This window comes from Phalacrocorax aristotelis, chromosome 5 (assembly GCF_949628215.1).
Source record: "Phalacrocorax aristotelis chromosome 5, bGulAri2.1, whole genome shotgun sequence".
NCBI classification, from domain to species: Eukaryota; Metazoa; Chordata; class Aves; order Suliformes; family Phalacrocoracidae; genus Phalacrocorax; species Phalacrocorax aristotelis.
This window is the reverse complement of record NC_134280.1, coordinates 32,675,723-32,693,060: the sequence shown is the minus strand read 5'-3', so window position 1 is coordinate 32,693,060 and position 17,338 is coordinate 32,675,723. Positions and strand designations below refer to the sequence as shown.

The 17,338-nt window shown below is 45.1% G+C and overlaps 1 protein-coding gene and 1 long non-coding RNA gene across 7 annotated transcripts in view; both read right to left on the bottom strand.

The window, feature by feature from the left end:
* Positions 1 to 5,539, bottom strand: part of ANKRD44 (ankyrin repeat domain 44) — a 147,017-nt gene extending 141,478 nt beyond the window's left edge. For 5 of the 6 annotated variants that reach the window (XM_075093885.1, XM_075093886.1, XM_075093882.1 and 2 more), the window contains exon 1: positions 5,332 to 5,456. In XM_075093885.1, the coding sequence (XP_074949986.1) occupies positions 5,332 to 5,358 (27 nt within the window). In that variant the 5' untranslated portion in view covers positions 5,359 to 5,456. Of the gene's footprint in view, positions 1 to 5,331 lie in introns of all 6 variants that reach the window. The other variant, XM_075093887.1, reaches the window with a different exon arrangement.
* A 2,086-nt stretch (positions 5,540 to 7,625) lies between these two features.
* On the bottom strand, positions 7,626 to 13,705 carry LOC142057582 (uncharacterized). The gene is made up of 3 exons (XR_012660686.1): positions 13,517 to 13,705; positions 13,074 to 13,124; positions 7,626 to 12,233 (listed from the first exon to the last, which is right to left on the bottom strand). It is a non-coding gene; the product is annotated as an uncharacterized LOC142057582 (long non-coding RNA).
* Between the last annotated feature and the right edge of the window lie 3,633 nt (positions 13,706 to 17,338).

Genomic DNA, 17,338 nt, shown 5'->3' with positions numbered 1-17,338 from the left:
AACATCACAGCTCTAGAAAGCCAGTGGCTGCCACTGTGGCATTATTTTGGTCCAACCACAGCTTCATTTCACAAGAAACAAGAGAGAAACACTACTGTGGGTAAATTTCTCCTCCTTCCTTCTCCACAGTTAACTTTGTTTTGTGGCTACCTGAGTATTTTTTACTAAAATGGATTAGCTATTCCTTGCTGCAAGGCCCTTTCAAAAACACTTGGCAGCCTACAAATTAATATACACCTTAGTATTATCTAGCAATAATATGAGGACGGGAGGAATCGTGGGACCTCGTGCCATGCACATTTAACCTGTGGGCTGGCTGTGGCCACAGGGTACAGGTTCATTACACCTATTTTGTACAGCAGATTCAGGGACATCTTCTCAGATGCTTTTACTTGCCAGAGAGAAAGATACACAGAAGGACAGTCTTGTCAATTGAATGATTCTGAAATAAGTTAAAGACACACCACCATTTGGAAATTTAGTTGGCTTTGTTAAGAGATTATTTGTTACTGTTGCATTCATTTTGGTTTTAAGTGTATTCAGATGCAAGTCCAGCCTTTGCCCAGCCAATTTTTATGATCTTTGACATCTGTTCAAAATTATTTCAACATCTGTTTAATGCTGTCTCTCTGTGACCATAATAAAAAGGATCCTGATGGTCAGCAGAGAACTGTCAAACACAGGAAAACATTTGGGAAAGGGAGAGAGAGAAATGGTCCTTTCAGTTCTAGTCACACCGCATTACTCTCAGCAATCAAGGACAACAGGCAAAATACCAGGAGACAGGATGAGGTTTTGCAGTTAACAGCAGCCTAAAGTGTGCACACTAACCATTTATCTGGGCTTCATTACCCTTATGCATGCATATGCATGCTTGTAAGGGTAGCCAAAAAATAAGTCTGTTGTTTTGTACATACAGGGCCTGAGCTGGTGACACTGAAGTCATGGTAAATTTTGACCCCCCAGATGCACTGGCTCAAGGCTAGACAGAGGCTGTGGATGTCTGTCTCAGATTCACAGCAAGCTTCCCACTGAATTCAGTAGTACAGGCACAAAACCACTAAGCACTACATCTCTTAAAAGTAGCTACGCAGGCTTCACTTCTAGGTGACTTTCCATTTTATCTTTGATTTATAGAAAATGTTCTCAGTGTCTTTTGATGACAGAATGATACATTTCCAACACAGCACAATGGGCGCATTTGTGCTGAGGCATGCGAAGGCAACTCAGTCTGCACAGGCAGAGAGCTGGCATCCTAAATCAAACACAGCCACACAAAGAGTGACTTCGTTGGCTTTAAAGAGGAAGAAGAGGATGGAGTTACCTACAGAGGCAACCTGCAGGACTGTAGGCACTACACAAACAGTTCTCAAGAAACCAAGTTACTCTATGCAAGTATGAAGAATCAGCTATGCAAAGAACTGCAGGCAGCGGGCAGGGGAGGCACCCTGCATCTGCTGGTTCCTCAGAGGATAGAAGAGACGTAGGTCCGGGCAATGACCACTGCTCAAAAAGCAGCCACAATAGTCAAAAACCAATTGATACTTTCACCCTTAGAGAGCTTTGGTGAAGGGGAAAGGAGGCTGATGAGAAGGAGGGAATGGCAACCCAAAATACAGATAGGAATGAAGAGCTACAGCAAGCAGGTTTCCTCAGACCAGCACCCGAGGGGCACAGTGAGGGTTTTCACGCCCCATCACACATGCAAAGCCAGGCTCGAGCTGTGTCAGTGTAACTCACGCCTGAAAGCCTCTGGCCACCCACTTGTTGAAGCACTTGTCTTATGTTCCTCCTGAACCCTAGCTTAAATGCACTGGCTTTTATCACATAATATAAAATACTAACACTTAGCAAAATGGAAGAGGTACAACCAATATGAGGATGAGGTGAGGTGAGGAACAACACAGCAATAACTCTTAGAACTGAAGCTTTTTTTCTTTTCCAGTCCTTAAAGCAATTTGCATTCTTGCTGTAATCAGCATTCACTGCAGAGATGGTAAAAAAAAAAAAAAAAGAGTGGATAAAAGTTTTAACATTTAGAGTAAGTTTTGCAATATTTGTATATGACAACTGAAATAGAACACGAGAACGTTTACAACTGCACAGACATTCCACTACAGACAAAGATTACAAACCTAGGCATTTAATTTAGATTTTATGAATTGTCTTGGGTTGTTTTCCACTTAACCTTTAGTCACTCAAAAATGGCTAGCAGGGGGTTACTGACAAAAGGAAGACCTGGAAGAAATTCACACAAACGATGGTAGAACACACTTCCTGTGGCTAAATGATTTAAGGGTTTAATTGTGGCCCAACCGATGTGCTAGCAATTACCATCACTGGAAACAAATTCAAGTAACCTACACTAATGCTAAACTCTTAAACCAAGCTCTCCTACCTAAGGAGTGAATGCAGCCAGAAGTACCAGTAATTTCTTTGGAGCATTAAGCATAGCAATACCGTAGCACCTTTCAGCTATATCAAAAAAGAAGCAATAATGGAAGTCTGTCTGTCTTCAAAGCCTGTATGAGAAACAGCATGATTAATTTCTCATCTGTCTGAGATTTGTCTCATCTCTCTATGTGCTGTTAGATGCAGTTGGTGAGAGAAGCCAAGAATGGAGGGGAGGAGGAAACAGGTTACTTAGAGAAATGCGTGTTTAAACTCTCAGCATGGGGGTTCTTTGGTCTCCTACACGAAGCTCTCCTCACTGGTCAAGATAGTCATGGATCCAGAGGAAAGCACATGCTACAGAAATCACAGTGACAGGCAGAGGAGAGAGCTCTGGGTTCAGAGTCAAACTCCCCTGAGCATTACAGCTGAGATCTGAACCTGAACTTCACACTCAGTGCACAAATAGCAGCCTACGCTCACAGCAGCCCAGGTGCTGACCGCTGCAGGTACGCGTGGTATGCAGTGTCCTACGTACTGTAATTCTCATTGCAGGAGACCGCAAGCACACAGGCTGCTGTGGCCTCTGGTCTTTAAGCAAAAGGAAACAGTTTCCTGAATCGATGCAAGTTATCACTGCTGCAGTTGCCTCCATCCTCAAAAGCAGGAAGAAAAGCAGAAGGAGCCTGCTCACGCAGCCTCAGCGAGTCTGAGCACAGACAGGAGTTGTTACAGGAATGTAAATCTTCCCAAGCACACCATTCTTGGCCCCAGCTTCACCTCTATTTTCCTGGGTCTGTCTAGAAGCATGTGGGACTGCTGCTGTTGTGCCTCTTTTAGTTAAAGGTGGGCCAGCATGGGGACGGCTCTCTTCAAACCTGATGTAGATGAAAAGTACAGCTTGGCCTGATGTGCAGAGAGCTGCTGCTGCAGGCTCCGCAGACCCAGTGCCTTGGTTGCAACTGCTCAGGTTGCATGTGGGAAGGCTCTGCCAGCAATGGCCCCCAATGCACAGAAACAGGCGCATGTAAACTTCTGCGCTTGGTTTAAGAGGAAGCACTGCAGCCAGCTTTGAACATATCTTCCCCCTCCTCCAGTCCCTCAGAAGTGAAAGAAAAAAGATCTGGTGAAGAAACTGAAGGAAAATCAAAAGAGATCCAGTAGTACAAGTTCAGGTAGACCAACATATCCCTTTGTAAATGACAGGAGACACATACCCACAAAGAAGAACTACCAGCCCATCACATTGTGTTCCAGGCCACAGCCTGACCAGAAACCACCATGAGCATCCACCAATATTTTGAGCATCCCCAAAGCAGGCACACTGTAGGGCCATAATGGCAGCTCTAAGGAGCCTTATCCCTCAGCTTTGAAGGTTCTCAGAAGAGAAGAGAGAACGCTAAGACAACAGCCTGTCATTGATTTTTATAGCAATACAGACTTCTTCAAGGTGTGATCCACTTGACTAAAATCTGTTGTAAGTTCTGCTCCCTGCTGAAGCAACATCCTTGCTGCAAGATTTCACCAAAGGTTTCAAAACTCTAAAGGCTTCATTCAACATGTGAAAAGCACTGAAATGGTACAATTTCAGTCCCCTGTAACATATGCATTTTCAATATTAATGTTTGCTGTTTGGATTTTTAATATCCAGATCCTACCTGAATCTCCTTATTTATGAGACCCAGTCTGTGCACCATGGGGGTAGCAAAGCCTCAAGGTGTGAAACATTTTCTTTGCCAGTCACAAGCACCATATCTAAAGATGAGGATGTTCAGGGGACATGTCAAGAGACAACCCATAAATACTGCCTTCTGTTACACACAAAAACATGTTATAGTCTGCACTTGGTCACACAGTGCCGCTTTCGCTTTAGAAGCGGCTTTATCCTTTTTTCTTTTCAAAACTCTTTCAACATGCTATGTAGCAGCTTTGTGCATGTGAAAATTTTCTTAGAAAAGTATAAATAGGCAGCGAGCGAGACTTGTGATCTGTAAGTACAGGTTACTTGGAGCGGGGCTGGCTTCAGACAGTCCTTCTGAACCCAACAGGAAGGTCTGAGGCTTGCAGGACACCCACACTGCAGATCACAGGCAGACCACGTTAAATTAAAAATAGCAGATTAAAGCACACAAAGTGTGTAACAGTTGGTAGAGTATGTGTGGGAACCATAATATCAATTTACTAAATATTTTTAAATGCTTTTAAATACCAGCGATAAGAAATACATTAATACTGATTACAGCTGTCTGCCCGTTGCTAAATTTAAGGCTATTTGAGCGTTTAATGCTATGGTTTTTCCACTAGCCTGCGAACAGCGGCAACAGCTAAACCGAACAGGCACTTCCTAAGTGAAAAGGCGACAGGAAAAATAATTCACACGTACACCACGGCAACGAAACGAGGGAAAAATCCCAAGGAAGGACAAGCAGAGCCGAGAGGCCTTTCGAAATGAGCCAACATCCACTTCCATCCCACCCCGCCGGCCGGAGGCGTCAGGGCTTCACCGAAGACCGGCGGGGGACGGCGGGACGCCCGGCTGGGCTGCGTGGGACGGGCGGGTGCCGGCGGCGGGCACCGGGCTGCTGCCACCGCCCCTCCGAGCTGCGCCCTGCCGGCCCCGGCCCCGGGCCGCCCGCACACGCCGCCTGCGCGGGCAGAGACAATGTCCGCCGGGAAGCGGAGAGAAACGCATCGGCGGCGGCTCGGCGGGCTGCCGGCACCTCACGGCGAGCGGCCGGGGGACGGCGGGGAACCGGCACGTCACGGCGGCGGCGCTCCCGCGCAACGGCGCTGCCCCCGCGGCCGCCTCCGCTCCGGGCCCCGCTGAGCCCCCGGCCGAGCAGAAGGGCCTCCCCCCGTCGGCTCGGCCGCCTCACACGACGCGGAGCCGGGCCGGGGCGGGCTGAGGGAGACCCCGCCGCCCCGCGGCACGGCACCCACCTGGTCGGCGAGCTTGAGCACTGCCATCCTCCGCCGCTCCTCCCGCGCACATGCAGCTCCTGCGACGGGCGGCGAGCGCGCCCCGCGACCGGCGCTGCTGCGACTGCGGCGGCGGCTCGGCTCGGCTCCGCGCCGGCGGGGCGGGGCGGGGGCGCGGAGGCCGCCTCGCCTCGCCCAGCCCAGCCCGGCCCAGGAAGCAGGGGCAGGCGGGCTGCCTCACACGGGCCGGACCGTGCCGCCGCCTGCCGCCGCCTTTGTTCCCGCCGGCGGCCGGTGCCTGCGGAGCGGAGCGCAGGGCCGCCCCGGAGGCTGTCGGCGCCGCTGGAGAGGGCCTGCCCCGCCGCCCGGACCCACCCCGCGCCCTGAGGGGGGCCGGCCCGGCTCGGGTGGCAGCCGGGGGCACCTGCCGCACGTCCCGGGCGGGACCGGGCTGGAGCCGAAGCCCGAGCGCCCCAGGCCCCCGCGGGAGGGGGCGGCGGCACCCCGTCAGCGCGGCTCCTGCGGGGCAGGCCGCGGTGCCCCCCCCCCCCGCTTCGGGGGCGGCCCGGCAGGGGACGATTCGCCCCGAGTCAGCTCCAGGCTTGGGGAATCGGCTCGGCTTCACGCTCGGGAGCCCCGGGGTCCTGGGGCCCGCTGAGGGGGCTCCGCTCTTCCACACCCCTGTGAGAGGGGAAGTCCAGGCCTTTACCTTAACCTTTTTTCCACACGTGTGTTTGAAGGGACGTGACAAACAGGCACAACTGTCAGAGGGAAAGTCAGACCTAACACCAAGTCTTTTTGGGTTGTTTTTTACTTTTTTAGATAACACAGTTTTAACAGCTGCCTTGCAAGAATTTGGTAATGCATGACAGTCCATGTCTTTTCATACTCTACCCTATTTCCCTTTTCAAGGACTAGCACACGAGATAAGCTGTACTTCTTTTTAAACAAGCAAGCAAACAAGCCACGCAGTCCCTGCCCCGTGCTGCAGAGGGAAATGAGCATCATCCTCAATGTTCCTGTTGAGCTGACCTGGGAAAAACATCAGTTCCACGTTCAGCTGACTCGAGCACCAGAGCAAGACCGCACAGCCCAGCACATAAGGGGAAGGGGAGAAAGAAGGAAAAGCATGAAGGGGTGAAGTCTTTCTTGACCCTCAGAGTTGACAAGCTGAAGCCCTGAAACATGTCATTTGATCAAAATCATTGGCACAATGCACAGCAACAGGAGTTACAGACACGCTGAAGGTAATGAGGGTAATTACATTTTTCCAAGGACATGTAACTGAAAGGCAAAGATTTAAGATTCCCTCTTCCCCTCCTCTGTGGTGCACAAAGAGGTCCGGTATTTCCCCGCAAGTTAGATTCTGCAGTTATGAGCTCCTGTACCCCATGACACATTTGATAGGACTGTGATTTATGACTTTTCAACCCTTGATTATAGAACAGGGTGACTTTAAGCAGTTAAAAATAAAAAAAGGGGGGGGAAGTGTCTTCTATGGAAGAAAACCAATCCAAGACGGAAACAGATGTTGGTATCAGGCTTCTGAGGCATCCTTATAATGGGAATTAAAAATAACACACAAGTTACAACACATTTTCACTCCATCTATTTTAAATGGGTCTTAATGGAAGAAGTGTAATATAAATCAGACTTTTAAAGAAAAAAAAAAGCAGCAAGGGAGAATCCAGTACCTGTTTAGAACATATGAACTCAGGCAGTTTTTCTTTTTAATATCTTCACCTCTTATGGTCTTTGTCACGCCAGAACACCTAGAAGCATTATCCTTGCATCAGCAGATTTGCTCTGTGTCCAACCACGCGCTAAGAAGGGCAGTTGGCAGCACTGCGCTGCCATGCACTGTGGACCAGAGCCCTTTCTCTGTTCCACTGATTCAATCCAGAAATTCTGCTTTGAGAGTCTGCTCCCAGGCTCTGTTGAAACACATGCTCACCACAGAGAGGTCAGAAGTAAGCAGAAGTTAGCTTCCAGCTGAGAGCAAGCAAAAAAAGGAAGAGGAAAAATGGAGGGAACTTTCAGCATTACAAGGAAAAGTCTGTTTTGTTATTTTCCATTGCAAAGGCCTAGTTCCAAGGACTTTGCATTCACCATAGCATTTTCCCTGCAGTTAAACTTGGTAGATACATAAGGAAAATGATTTTTCAGATTTGCTCTGTGCTCCCCTCACTTTCCAATCTAAGAATCTAGTACAAACCCTTGTACCTCCTTTGGGACCCCCAACAATCTCCTGTTGGGGAACTAAGCTGATGATGGTACACCATCTGAATGGAAACCTGCTGATGCATTAGGAGCCCAGTTCCTTGGGATTAAATAATTGGGCTAGATGCAAGCTAGTGTTAAAATATTTTTCTGCAGTTTTTTGTTCCCAACAAGCAGAGTCTCATGCCAGCTCCAATTTCTCAGGCCCTACCAGATGGTGTCTCAGAGGACCAACCACCTGTGATGCCACTCCTTGGAAAGGTCCCCCTGGGGCACGCAGGACAACAGAAAGTGTTCGCATCCCCTGTTAACAGGGCAGCATTCAGTTTAGAGATATCCTTACAATTATGTTTACACTATCTATTTAAAGCATCATTTGCATGAACTGCCAAGATTAGTCACAGTACTACAGTCATTACCATCGCAGTAAAGGAGTCCAAGATTTCTCTGAAAGTACAACGTCCTCCTCTCCTGTTCACAAAACATCACAAACAACTATGTTAAAGGATTCTAACTTACCAAGCAGAATCAACTCTCTTTTCTGAGCTATTTTACTCAACTTCTTAGTCCTGGCTGGTACATCACAGTAATTTCATAGCATATTTTCATGTGAAATGATTTGGTATGCTCAGCTGTCTTTGTTGGGAAGAGGAAGCACAAAGACAGTATCCAGAGCTAATTTTGCAAGTAATGGCCATACCTGCAACTCTGAAACCTGTAGCATTATGTTGATTTTCCCTACCAAGACATTAACAAGTATCATCAAAACAGGTGTGCAACACCCTTGATGAGAATATGCTTGAGCTTGCCAGGTATTGTCATCTTGGATTAAAGCTGTATTTGGAAAGGAAAAAGCCCTTGGGCTACACTGGGCCTCTTACAGGGAAGTGGAAAGTAACCCTCTAAGGATGGCTGGTGTGTTTGTTCCTTACTGACCTGTGCCTGGTCTTGAGAGGATTCTGTGCATCCAGTTGAACTCTTCTATGAAACACAAATATTCCCCCACTACATATTTTAAAAAGCAAAATAGGAATATGAAGCCTTAAATTTTGGCACTTAAGTAATTTCTAGCCAACAGCAAGGAAGAACAGAACCACCCCAAATATTTTGCAGTTGCCCACTGGAATTTTTGAATTTTCTGGCCACAACACTGTAGGGCTCTGTAAGACACTGACCCACTATAACAGGCCTCTGCCTTTTTTTCTTTTTTGTTACCTCCTGGTCTTTTTTTTAGCCCCAGCAAAACTAAAGTTCCTCCAGTTCCATCTGGAACTGGATGAACACCTTTTGCTAGTAGCAGTTGTATGTGCATGAGCCACTTCCTCTTTCAGATTTTGTGTCAGGAAAGCACTTAGCATTCTTATACCCACTTGGGCTCAGCAGAACTCCCAGACACGCTGGGATTTAAGCATGTGACTTCAACAGAGGCATCATCACAAATGATCTGCCCTTTGTTAAGGTCTCACATGCCACTTTCACGTGGTGTAATACTGCAAGTCTTGGTTTGGGCACTGACTTAGGACTTGAGAGACTCACTGTCAATTCTCTCTTGTGCCATAGTGTTCCCCTGTGGTCCCAGGTGAGCAACCCAGTCTCATCGTGCCTGGCATGCTCAAGGAAATTCTCCCACCTTACAAGGTGCAGCACTCTGACACACCTGGGGAAGTATCTCAAGTAAAGACCACTGGCTGCTGCTCTGAGCTTTACACTGCCATCAGAGACTCAGGGTTAGTCTTCCCATGCAGCATCAGGAAAACAATATCTGAGGGCTGCACCAGAGGAAAAGAAAGCAACCTCGTTGAAATAAATGCTACAGAGAACCAGGATATGGGTGTAAAGTGGGTGAACAGACCAAGTGCAGGAGCAAGGTCAGGAGTTCTCCCTGCACCACTGTTCCTCCCACAGCAATACAAACGTGTCTGCAAATTGTCTGCTGGATCCCCACAAGAGCTCCTACATCTCAGACAGAGATCTCTGCATTAGTCTGATGTTTCCGCAGCCTAACAGGATGTGGTCACTTTAAGGCAGCCAAAAGTCTGCACCACCACCCTCCTCCCTGCTCCTGCTCTGCCTGCACAGCTGAGCAGCAGAGGCAGGGAGAGGGCTCGGCTCTGTTTTGCTCTCCAAAGTCAGGTCTGCTGCTGTATTTAAGCAGGATGATCACTCACAGATGGAGGGTGCAGTTGCTCCGGGACGTGTGTTTGGCTCCTGCTTCATGAAAAAAGCTAAAGTAAATACAGTCCGCATATTCCTTAGCAGTGTTTATTTGCCACTGTTGTGCATGGACGAAAGACAGGACCAATGGCAGGAGATATATTTATCTCTAACCGTTTCTGATGACTTCAGGTATCTAGCATGCCTCTGGTCTCTACCTGTTGCCTATCGTCTAACAGCAGCACATAAACATCCTACTGTGCTTTCTTCTCCCTTACAGGCTTGGTGGGAGTCAGATTAGAATGATGTATAAGCATTATTATGAGACTGGAGTGGTGGAAACAAGCAAAAGCACACAGAGCTGTGTGAATTTGAAATAGAAGGGCAAATTGGCCACAGCAGGAGACTGGGCAAGCAAAAACACCAGAGACTAATTACTGCTGTCACCATCTCCCCTTCCTGCACTGCTACTGCGCACAGGGTGACTGGGTGGTGGGAGGGGGCTGGTCACCTCCTGGCTGCCTGTCATTGCCCTCTCAAAGTCTTCTCCGTTCTGTTCTAGTATGATTTGTTTTCACAGGGTGAATTTTATTATTTTTTTCCCCAAGGGAGATTCTTTCTATCTCATTATTTTTCCTCCTAGATCTACTTAATATTTACACGGGAGGGAGAGGGAAATCAAACAAAATTAATCAATCCACTGATAAGGACACAGGGGGAAAAGAGGAAACCTTAGCAGCACCTCCTCTTACCCAGATACAGGCCTCCCTCTCATTTCAAATACTTTCTGATTATACTTCTGCAGCAGTGTACTTAATGCACAGAGAGGCTTAGGTGTACGATACAAATGGAAACTGTGAATTTAAAGCCTTCTGCTCTGTTAACCAAAAAGGAATATACACTCCTCCAAATGTTAAGGTGTTCTTACAGTTTGTCTTAGCCAGCACCTCTCTGGCAGATGTCCATGTAACTAGTACTAAGTATTGAAAACAGGGGAGGAATTAGGGCAGATGACAGCTAGACAGGCTAAGCTGGGGCAACTCCTTTCTGGTCACACCAGTGTAGAAATGCATCTCTGCAAAAGAGGATTTCACCGACAGTGGTAGCGTTAGGCTCACCCCAGTTCTTAAAGAGATGTGTTAGTGGCCTGTGCAAATGCATATCTATCTTTACCATCCCTGACAAGAAACCGCAGCAAAATTTTCAGCAATTTGTCACATGGCACAGAGTTTGATCTAGAAGCCACATAAGTCAGCAGAAAGACATGTTGATTTCCATGAGCTTTGGACAATATTTCACATGATGCGGTGAGGACAGGACAACGGGGAAGAAAAAGCCTATGCTTTTTGCTGCTTTGTATCACATTGAAGAGGACTAAGAGAGATCTGGGTTATTTTCCTGTTTGTTTGGGGTTTTTAATCTTAACTCCTGTCCTTCTTTTCTGAAAAATACCAAGTTACCTAATTCTGCCTAAAGTTTTCCAACAGACAAAAACAGAAACCCAAAACCCAGAAGAACCCCAACACACAACCAAAAAAAAACCAAACCAAAACAAACAAACAAAAAACCAAACCACCAAACAAAAAAAACCCACACAGGACACTTAACAGCAACCTGGAACTGCTGGCCTGGCTGTAGGGTCTGGACTTTTCACCAAAACAGACACTCTAAATCAACTGGTGCTAAGGTACTGCAGTTAAAAAAAGAAGAAAACAAAATTGGGGGGGAAAGGATGAACAAGTCAGCGAGAAGAAAGTTGAGTATTTAATTTTTCTGTTCTCAGCCCTATTCCATTAATGGGTATATGCAATATCACAATATCTTAAATCTCCTGTGTCGTCCATCTTCTAGAGGAACTATAGAGACAAAAGGCATACGAAAAGTACTTTTAGGGCTTCCTTGTGCATAGTGTAGGTATGCATGAGTTTAAAGTATTCACATCTTATCCCCTGCTTCCTGCCCTAACTCAAGACAACAGTCTTTGGACTTTAAAAGCAGAATCTTCAGTACTCATGGTCTGAAGTGATTCACCAGCTTTGAAGTATTATTTTTAATCTAAATCCTCATTTTCCACTGACTTAAATTTTGAAGTATGCCTGACCTTCAAGGAGCTCAGCAAATGGTCTCCCAGGGGTAAGATTCCTGTTACACTGAAACATCCTGTGTACCCCTGAGGGCAACATCAGGTAATTTTACAAGTTTTATTTATCTAGTGAGTCACACTTACTAGAAAGATATGGATAGTTCAGAGACTATACCAACCTCTCTTGATACACTCGCTTCACCTAAATAACCTACAGCAATTAGTTATTTGTAACCTCTAGATTTGAAGTCTCTTTTTTACTTTCATCCTCGAGATCAAATTCATTGAACGATTGCACTAACATAAAACACCAAACTTTAATCTCAGTAGCATCAGGACATCATTATTATTTTAATAGAAGATTTCATCTCCTTGGTCTTTTTGCTTCTCAGTACTTGTGTAATCTTCGCTTCTGCCTGGTACAGTGGACGGGACCCCGATGGGTGCACACCAGCAATGTTGAAATCTATCAGCCAACACAGAATAATTTTGGAAAGAAACAACCAGGTCAGTTGTCCAAGGTTGCAGTCTTGAAAGTGAGGAGCATTTCACGAGCTAAATTAGATAGGAATCTGCATCAATCCATTCTCAGTGCAGAGAGTTAGAAAGGGCATATGCTTGAGCCTCTGCCAGGACCTAACAAGTCCAACACCAGCTCTAAGACCTAGGTAAGATTTGGGACTGTTCTGTTAGCAAATCCCTTCTCCAGACTCAACTATATTTTTCACAGTGCCCAAAAGCCAGCAAGAGATTTCATTTTTCAAGTCAAAGAAAGAAATCCCATCCCTGAAGTTGCATTTAATGAGAAGGGCTGTGGAAGCACACAGCAACTAACATGAAGTTGCCACCAAGGAGGGAGCAGCACTGTTGTAGCTTTCTCTCTGATGTTAGGGTTTAGCTCATAACCCAAAGGGAGATTTTTCTCCCTTCCATTAGAGAAGTTATGTGGCTAAGAGCTCTGTGGGGAGAATGATGTGACAGAGGGTGTTGGTAACATTATTTTTGGAGGAATGCTGGAAGTCTGGATTAAGTTCAGATCTGCTGGATGAAAGCTAACAGAAACAAATTAGCCTAACAGACTGTAGTCCATGTTGCTTTATGGTTAAATGTAAAACATGCTATGCAGGACTATATAGTCCCTTGCAAAAAGGGAACACTAGACTAGAACTTTGCAGAATGAAGGTCTGTGATGTAAACCAATTAAAATATCTGAATACACTAAAATATGAGACAAGACTTCATGATTTGTTCTCAGAAGAACGAAGCTGGGGGAACAAAGGGTACATATATTATGGTACTGACTTACCTCAAGATAGTTGGATCATCACAAGCCATGTTAACACTGTCCAAATTCTTCCTAGACAATAAATCAGAAACAGCCACTATATACCTGTTTGCTGTAGTGATACTTGGATACAGCAGAGAGCCCATATTCACAGTCACAAGTCACAGCCTAGAACTTTGTCTGCAAACTGAAGGGTGTGATTAGACTCAGCTCGATGTATCCACAAAAGGCAGAAAGACAGAGGAATAACCAGCAAAGCTCTGACAATAAGCAGAAACACCAACCTCTTCGGGGCACAGAATCAATGGGAGGGGCAGACTTGGAAAGAGTTTGTTCTGTATTAAGAAAAAAAACTTATGTACACCCTCCTGTAAATTTAAAACATCATGTGTCATAGTTGATTCACAGGATTTTCTTGTTCTTCTATCAGAAGATAATTCCACCAACCCCAAATTTTATCTTACTAATCACGCAATAAAGGAAAAGTGTTTTGCTTGTAACATTTCTAGAGCCTGGTCCAACTGCAGTTTGTATCTGGGTACTTGGCCAGCTGTACTAGCTGCTACACACACTGAAGAGGACAGAGTTCTTCCCCTGAAGAGCACAAACCTTTGGAACATGAGGCACAAAGGCAATCCAGCAGCACAGTTAGTTTAGTTTTACTAAATTTTACCTTACATGTTTCATAACTTCCACAGAGACTTGCATTTAATGACAGCATTCATCCTGAAGTGGGTGGCGGTGGTTCTTCAGACTATACTTTTCAAGATGTTTTATTCCTCATTCTCTCTTGTTCCTTGCTAAAAACTGGGATTTGACTTTTTACAACAGTTTATACAGTAAGCCTGAGGGAGGAAAAAATCAGTTTTTCTTTCTGTGCTTCAGTTAAAGAAGGAAATAAGTAACATGAGCCATGAAAGGACTTTGATCCAGAACTAGGGAATGTAAATGCTTTACAGATGCCAAATAAGGATGTTTCCAAAGAAAAGAAAACAAAGCATTCTCTACCCCAACCCTTTTTCATTTCCAAACAAGGTAATGGAAGGAGAATTTTGTAAGATTTTGATGGAAGTTCCATTTCTCCAAGAGGTTGTTCTGTTTTTAATAATTGCATACATTCATCAGAATAAACTACTGATTGTTTTGACAGGGGCTTATTGTGTTCCTGGGAGGCAAAAAAATTTCTTTAGATCCAGAGTGTCTCTTAAAGCCCTATAGTGACTAGAGAGAAACAGGGTAGAGACGAAAGAATCCATCCTTAACTGCAATGAATTAAGTGAAATTATGACGACTTGCCTGACGGCCTGCACAACGTATCCTAGGAAGGTCCACAGGACGTACTGGCACTGGTGAATCCCAAGCAGAAAGTGCCATGAATAGAAAGATCCTGTGGTTGATGGGGTTTATTTGTACTGTATTTTTGGTTAGCATGTGACCTTGCTCTGACTTACAAACACAGCATCAACATCAGTTCATCTTGCACTTTTACCATAACCCAGCCTCCGTGGGTATGAACTGCTGAGAGCCTTCAACAAACAAACAAAAAAGATGTAACAGACTAAAATATAAAGTGTTTCCAACTAAACCTTACTTTCCCTTTACAAAATTAGGAGCCCACCTTCTATTTATGTGAGTTGGAACAAGGTATCTGAGAGGAAAGTCATGACTCCAAGATTAACTCTGTTGCAGTCTACTCAAATCCCTTTTAACTGTCTTTCACTGTAGAAGCCTTTTAGAAACTCATACTATTTGAATATCTACTATATGTTTTTTAAAAATAATGTGAAGTACCCTTTATGTATACAGAACACAACAGGTAAACTTATTTTGGCATTGTATGTTCTTAAACATGTGTTTTACACAATATTTTGACTCAGCAAAGGATGGAATAAATAACACTTAGCATATGTGCCTGGTCCCAAGATAAAAATCTATGGATTCAGCCCATACAGATGGGCCCTACACTTGCATGATAACTCAAGGACATTTGTAAGACACTGCATGAGTGCAGGTGTCTTCCCTGATCCTCTTGCAAGATCAGAAGATTGGGTCAATAGCTGTCCTCCAGATAATGTCACTATTAACATCTCCAGACATAACCACAGATAAAGCAACAAGAATAAAGCAGGTCAGAAATGAGCTTCTAAGCTTATGGTACAGCTGCCTTACTTCCCCTCTAATTCCCTAAATCCCAGAGCACAGTGAGAATAAAAAAAACCCACCTCACCAGTAGAAAAACAGTGCCACGAAGTAGCCAGTGTCCAGGTATGGGAGACAAACATTGGAGTTCAGAAACATCAGACATGCATACATCATTGGGGAATGTCAAGATGAGAGCTCATTCCTTTATCTCTCACAACAAAAGTGTATGAACGTATGAGGATATAACTTTTTTTGTTTACTTCACACTAAAAATAAATTGGTGCTTGTATACTAGTACTAATGACTTAATAATGTATTAACATCTTAAGTCTGCTGTCCAGCCACAGCAGAAGTAACTAGTACTTACGATAAATAACAGGTTACAAATCACCCCGCTATCATGCAGCACTTCCTGGCAGGTTTTGCAGTTCCTTTAGCACAGGAAACAACATGTTTCAGTACAGTATTTCAGCAATTCCATGACTTTCTGTGTTGACTATGCAGGAAACTGTGATTTTCCAAACAGTATTTTATGGATTTGAACCCACTTACATGTAAGTGGGGAGGACACGGTCAGAGAGGCAGGAAAAGCTACACTTCTATTACTATAACACTTCCCATTAAACAGCAACATCTTGAACCAGTATGTCAAGTAGGGCAGACTAGTTTTAATCACAATGGTCTGCATTCAGCATGAGACTCCTTATTAAGTCCTCCATGTCACACTGCTGATTTGCTAGCGGCTTAAGATAGCTGACAGCAGGCTGTGCTCTTCCCTTCCAGCATCAGGACAGATGGCCCGAGTTCACTTCAGCAACTCACTTCAGCTGATATGAAAAAAGAAACACTAAGAAGCATTCTTATCACAGCAGTAAGACACAGCCAAGTCCTGGAAAGGGAAGGGAGCCTGCCTCCTGAAGGGTGGAAAACATTGTTCTGCCACAGTAAATAGCACCAGCTGGGCTCTCGGATGTCTTCCTGTGGGCAGATTGCTGGAGAGAATCCACACTCTAAACATGCCTTGCAATAATTTACCCCATATGCAAGTAAACGTTTAAATGTTCAACAGCAACTAACATGCAGTATTTCTTAGACTGTTTGAATATGAGGGAGAATAAAACCGATCAATCCGCTTCAATACCATTTAAGAAGAAAGAGGAGGAGATCGCGAGCATCGCTGGCACAGCACTCCCTTGCTGCACGCAGCCCAGGTAGCTAGGTGGCCTCAAGCAACTCTCACAGGATTCAGAGTGGATTTACCAGCTCAATCATGGCTTGCAGACCTACATCTCCTGGTCTCCTCAGGTCAGACCCTCGCACTCATTCCTGCAGGCCCTAAAACCAGCACTAAGCTCACTGTTTCCCCAGTATAAATGCATTCTTCCCACAGATACATCCTTGTAGAAACTGGTGTTAAAAGTGTCAACTTTCACGGATATACAGTAGTTAAAATGAAACAGAGAACCTCACAGAGTAACTCAATACAATGTACACACAGATGAAGTGCAAGAGAACAGCAGATAAAATTAATAATTTGCCTGTCAAATACATTTTCCTCCTCTTCTCTTTCTGGGACCAATACTTTAGCCAGTGCCTCTTCTATTTTGACAACACCTCTCAGAAGAAGGTTAACAACTGTCCTCTAAGTTATTGTAAGATCCCTTTGACTCCCCTCAGACTGGTTTCCATGAACTGACATTAAGTGTCACAATTTCTATTTTCCAGAGAAGTTTAGCAATGGAGTCCCTGAGCAAATCCTTGGCAGAGCAGGAAGTCCCAGGATCCACTACTATGCTTCGATCACCATGCACTGCTCCTTTACACCCACGCTTGCCTGATTTCAAGCACGTAAATCAAACTTTTGACAAGACAACACACAAGGTGTACCAGGCAGTTCCACATTTTAACCCTAAATTAAAACAGCAAAGCAAAGCTGTTTGCTTGTTAAGACCCTTATTCTACATAACACAGGACCAAGGACCCAGACCTTAACTCTCCATCCTCAAGAAATATATTCTGGGGTAAAGAAGAAAGCACTTGAGCCAAGCATAGCGGTAGTGGGTACTTTAAGCAAAGTCCAGGGCTACCAGCTTGATTAGGATACCTGGAGTTTTGTTTTGGCTTTAAGCCGTATAACATGGATG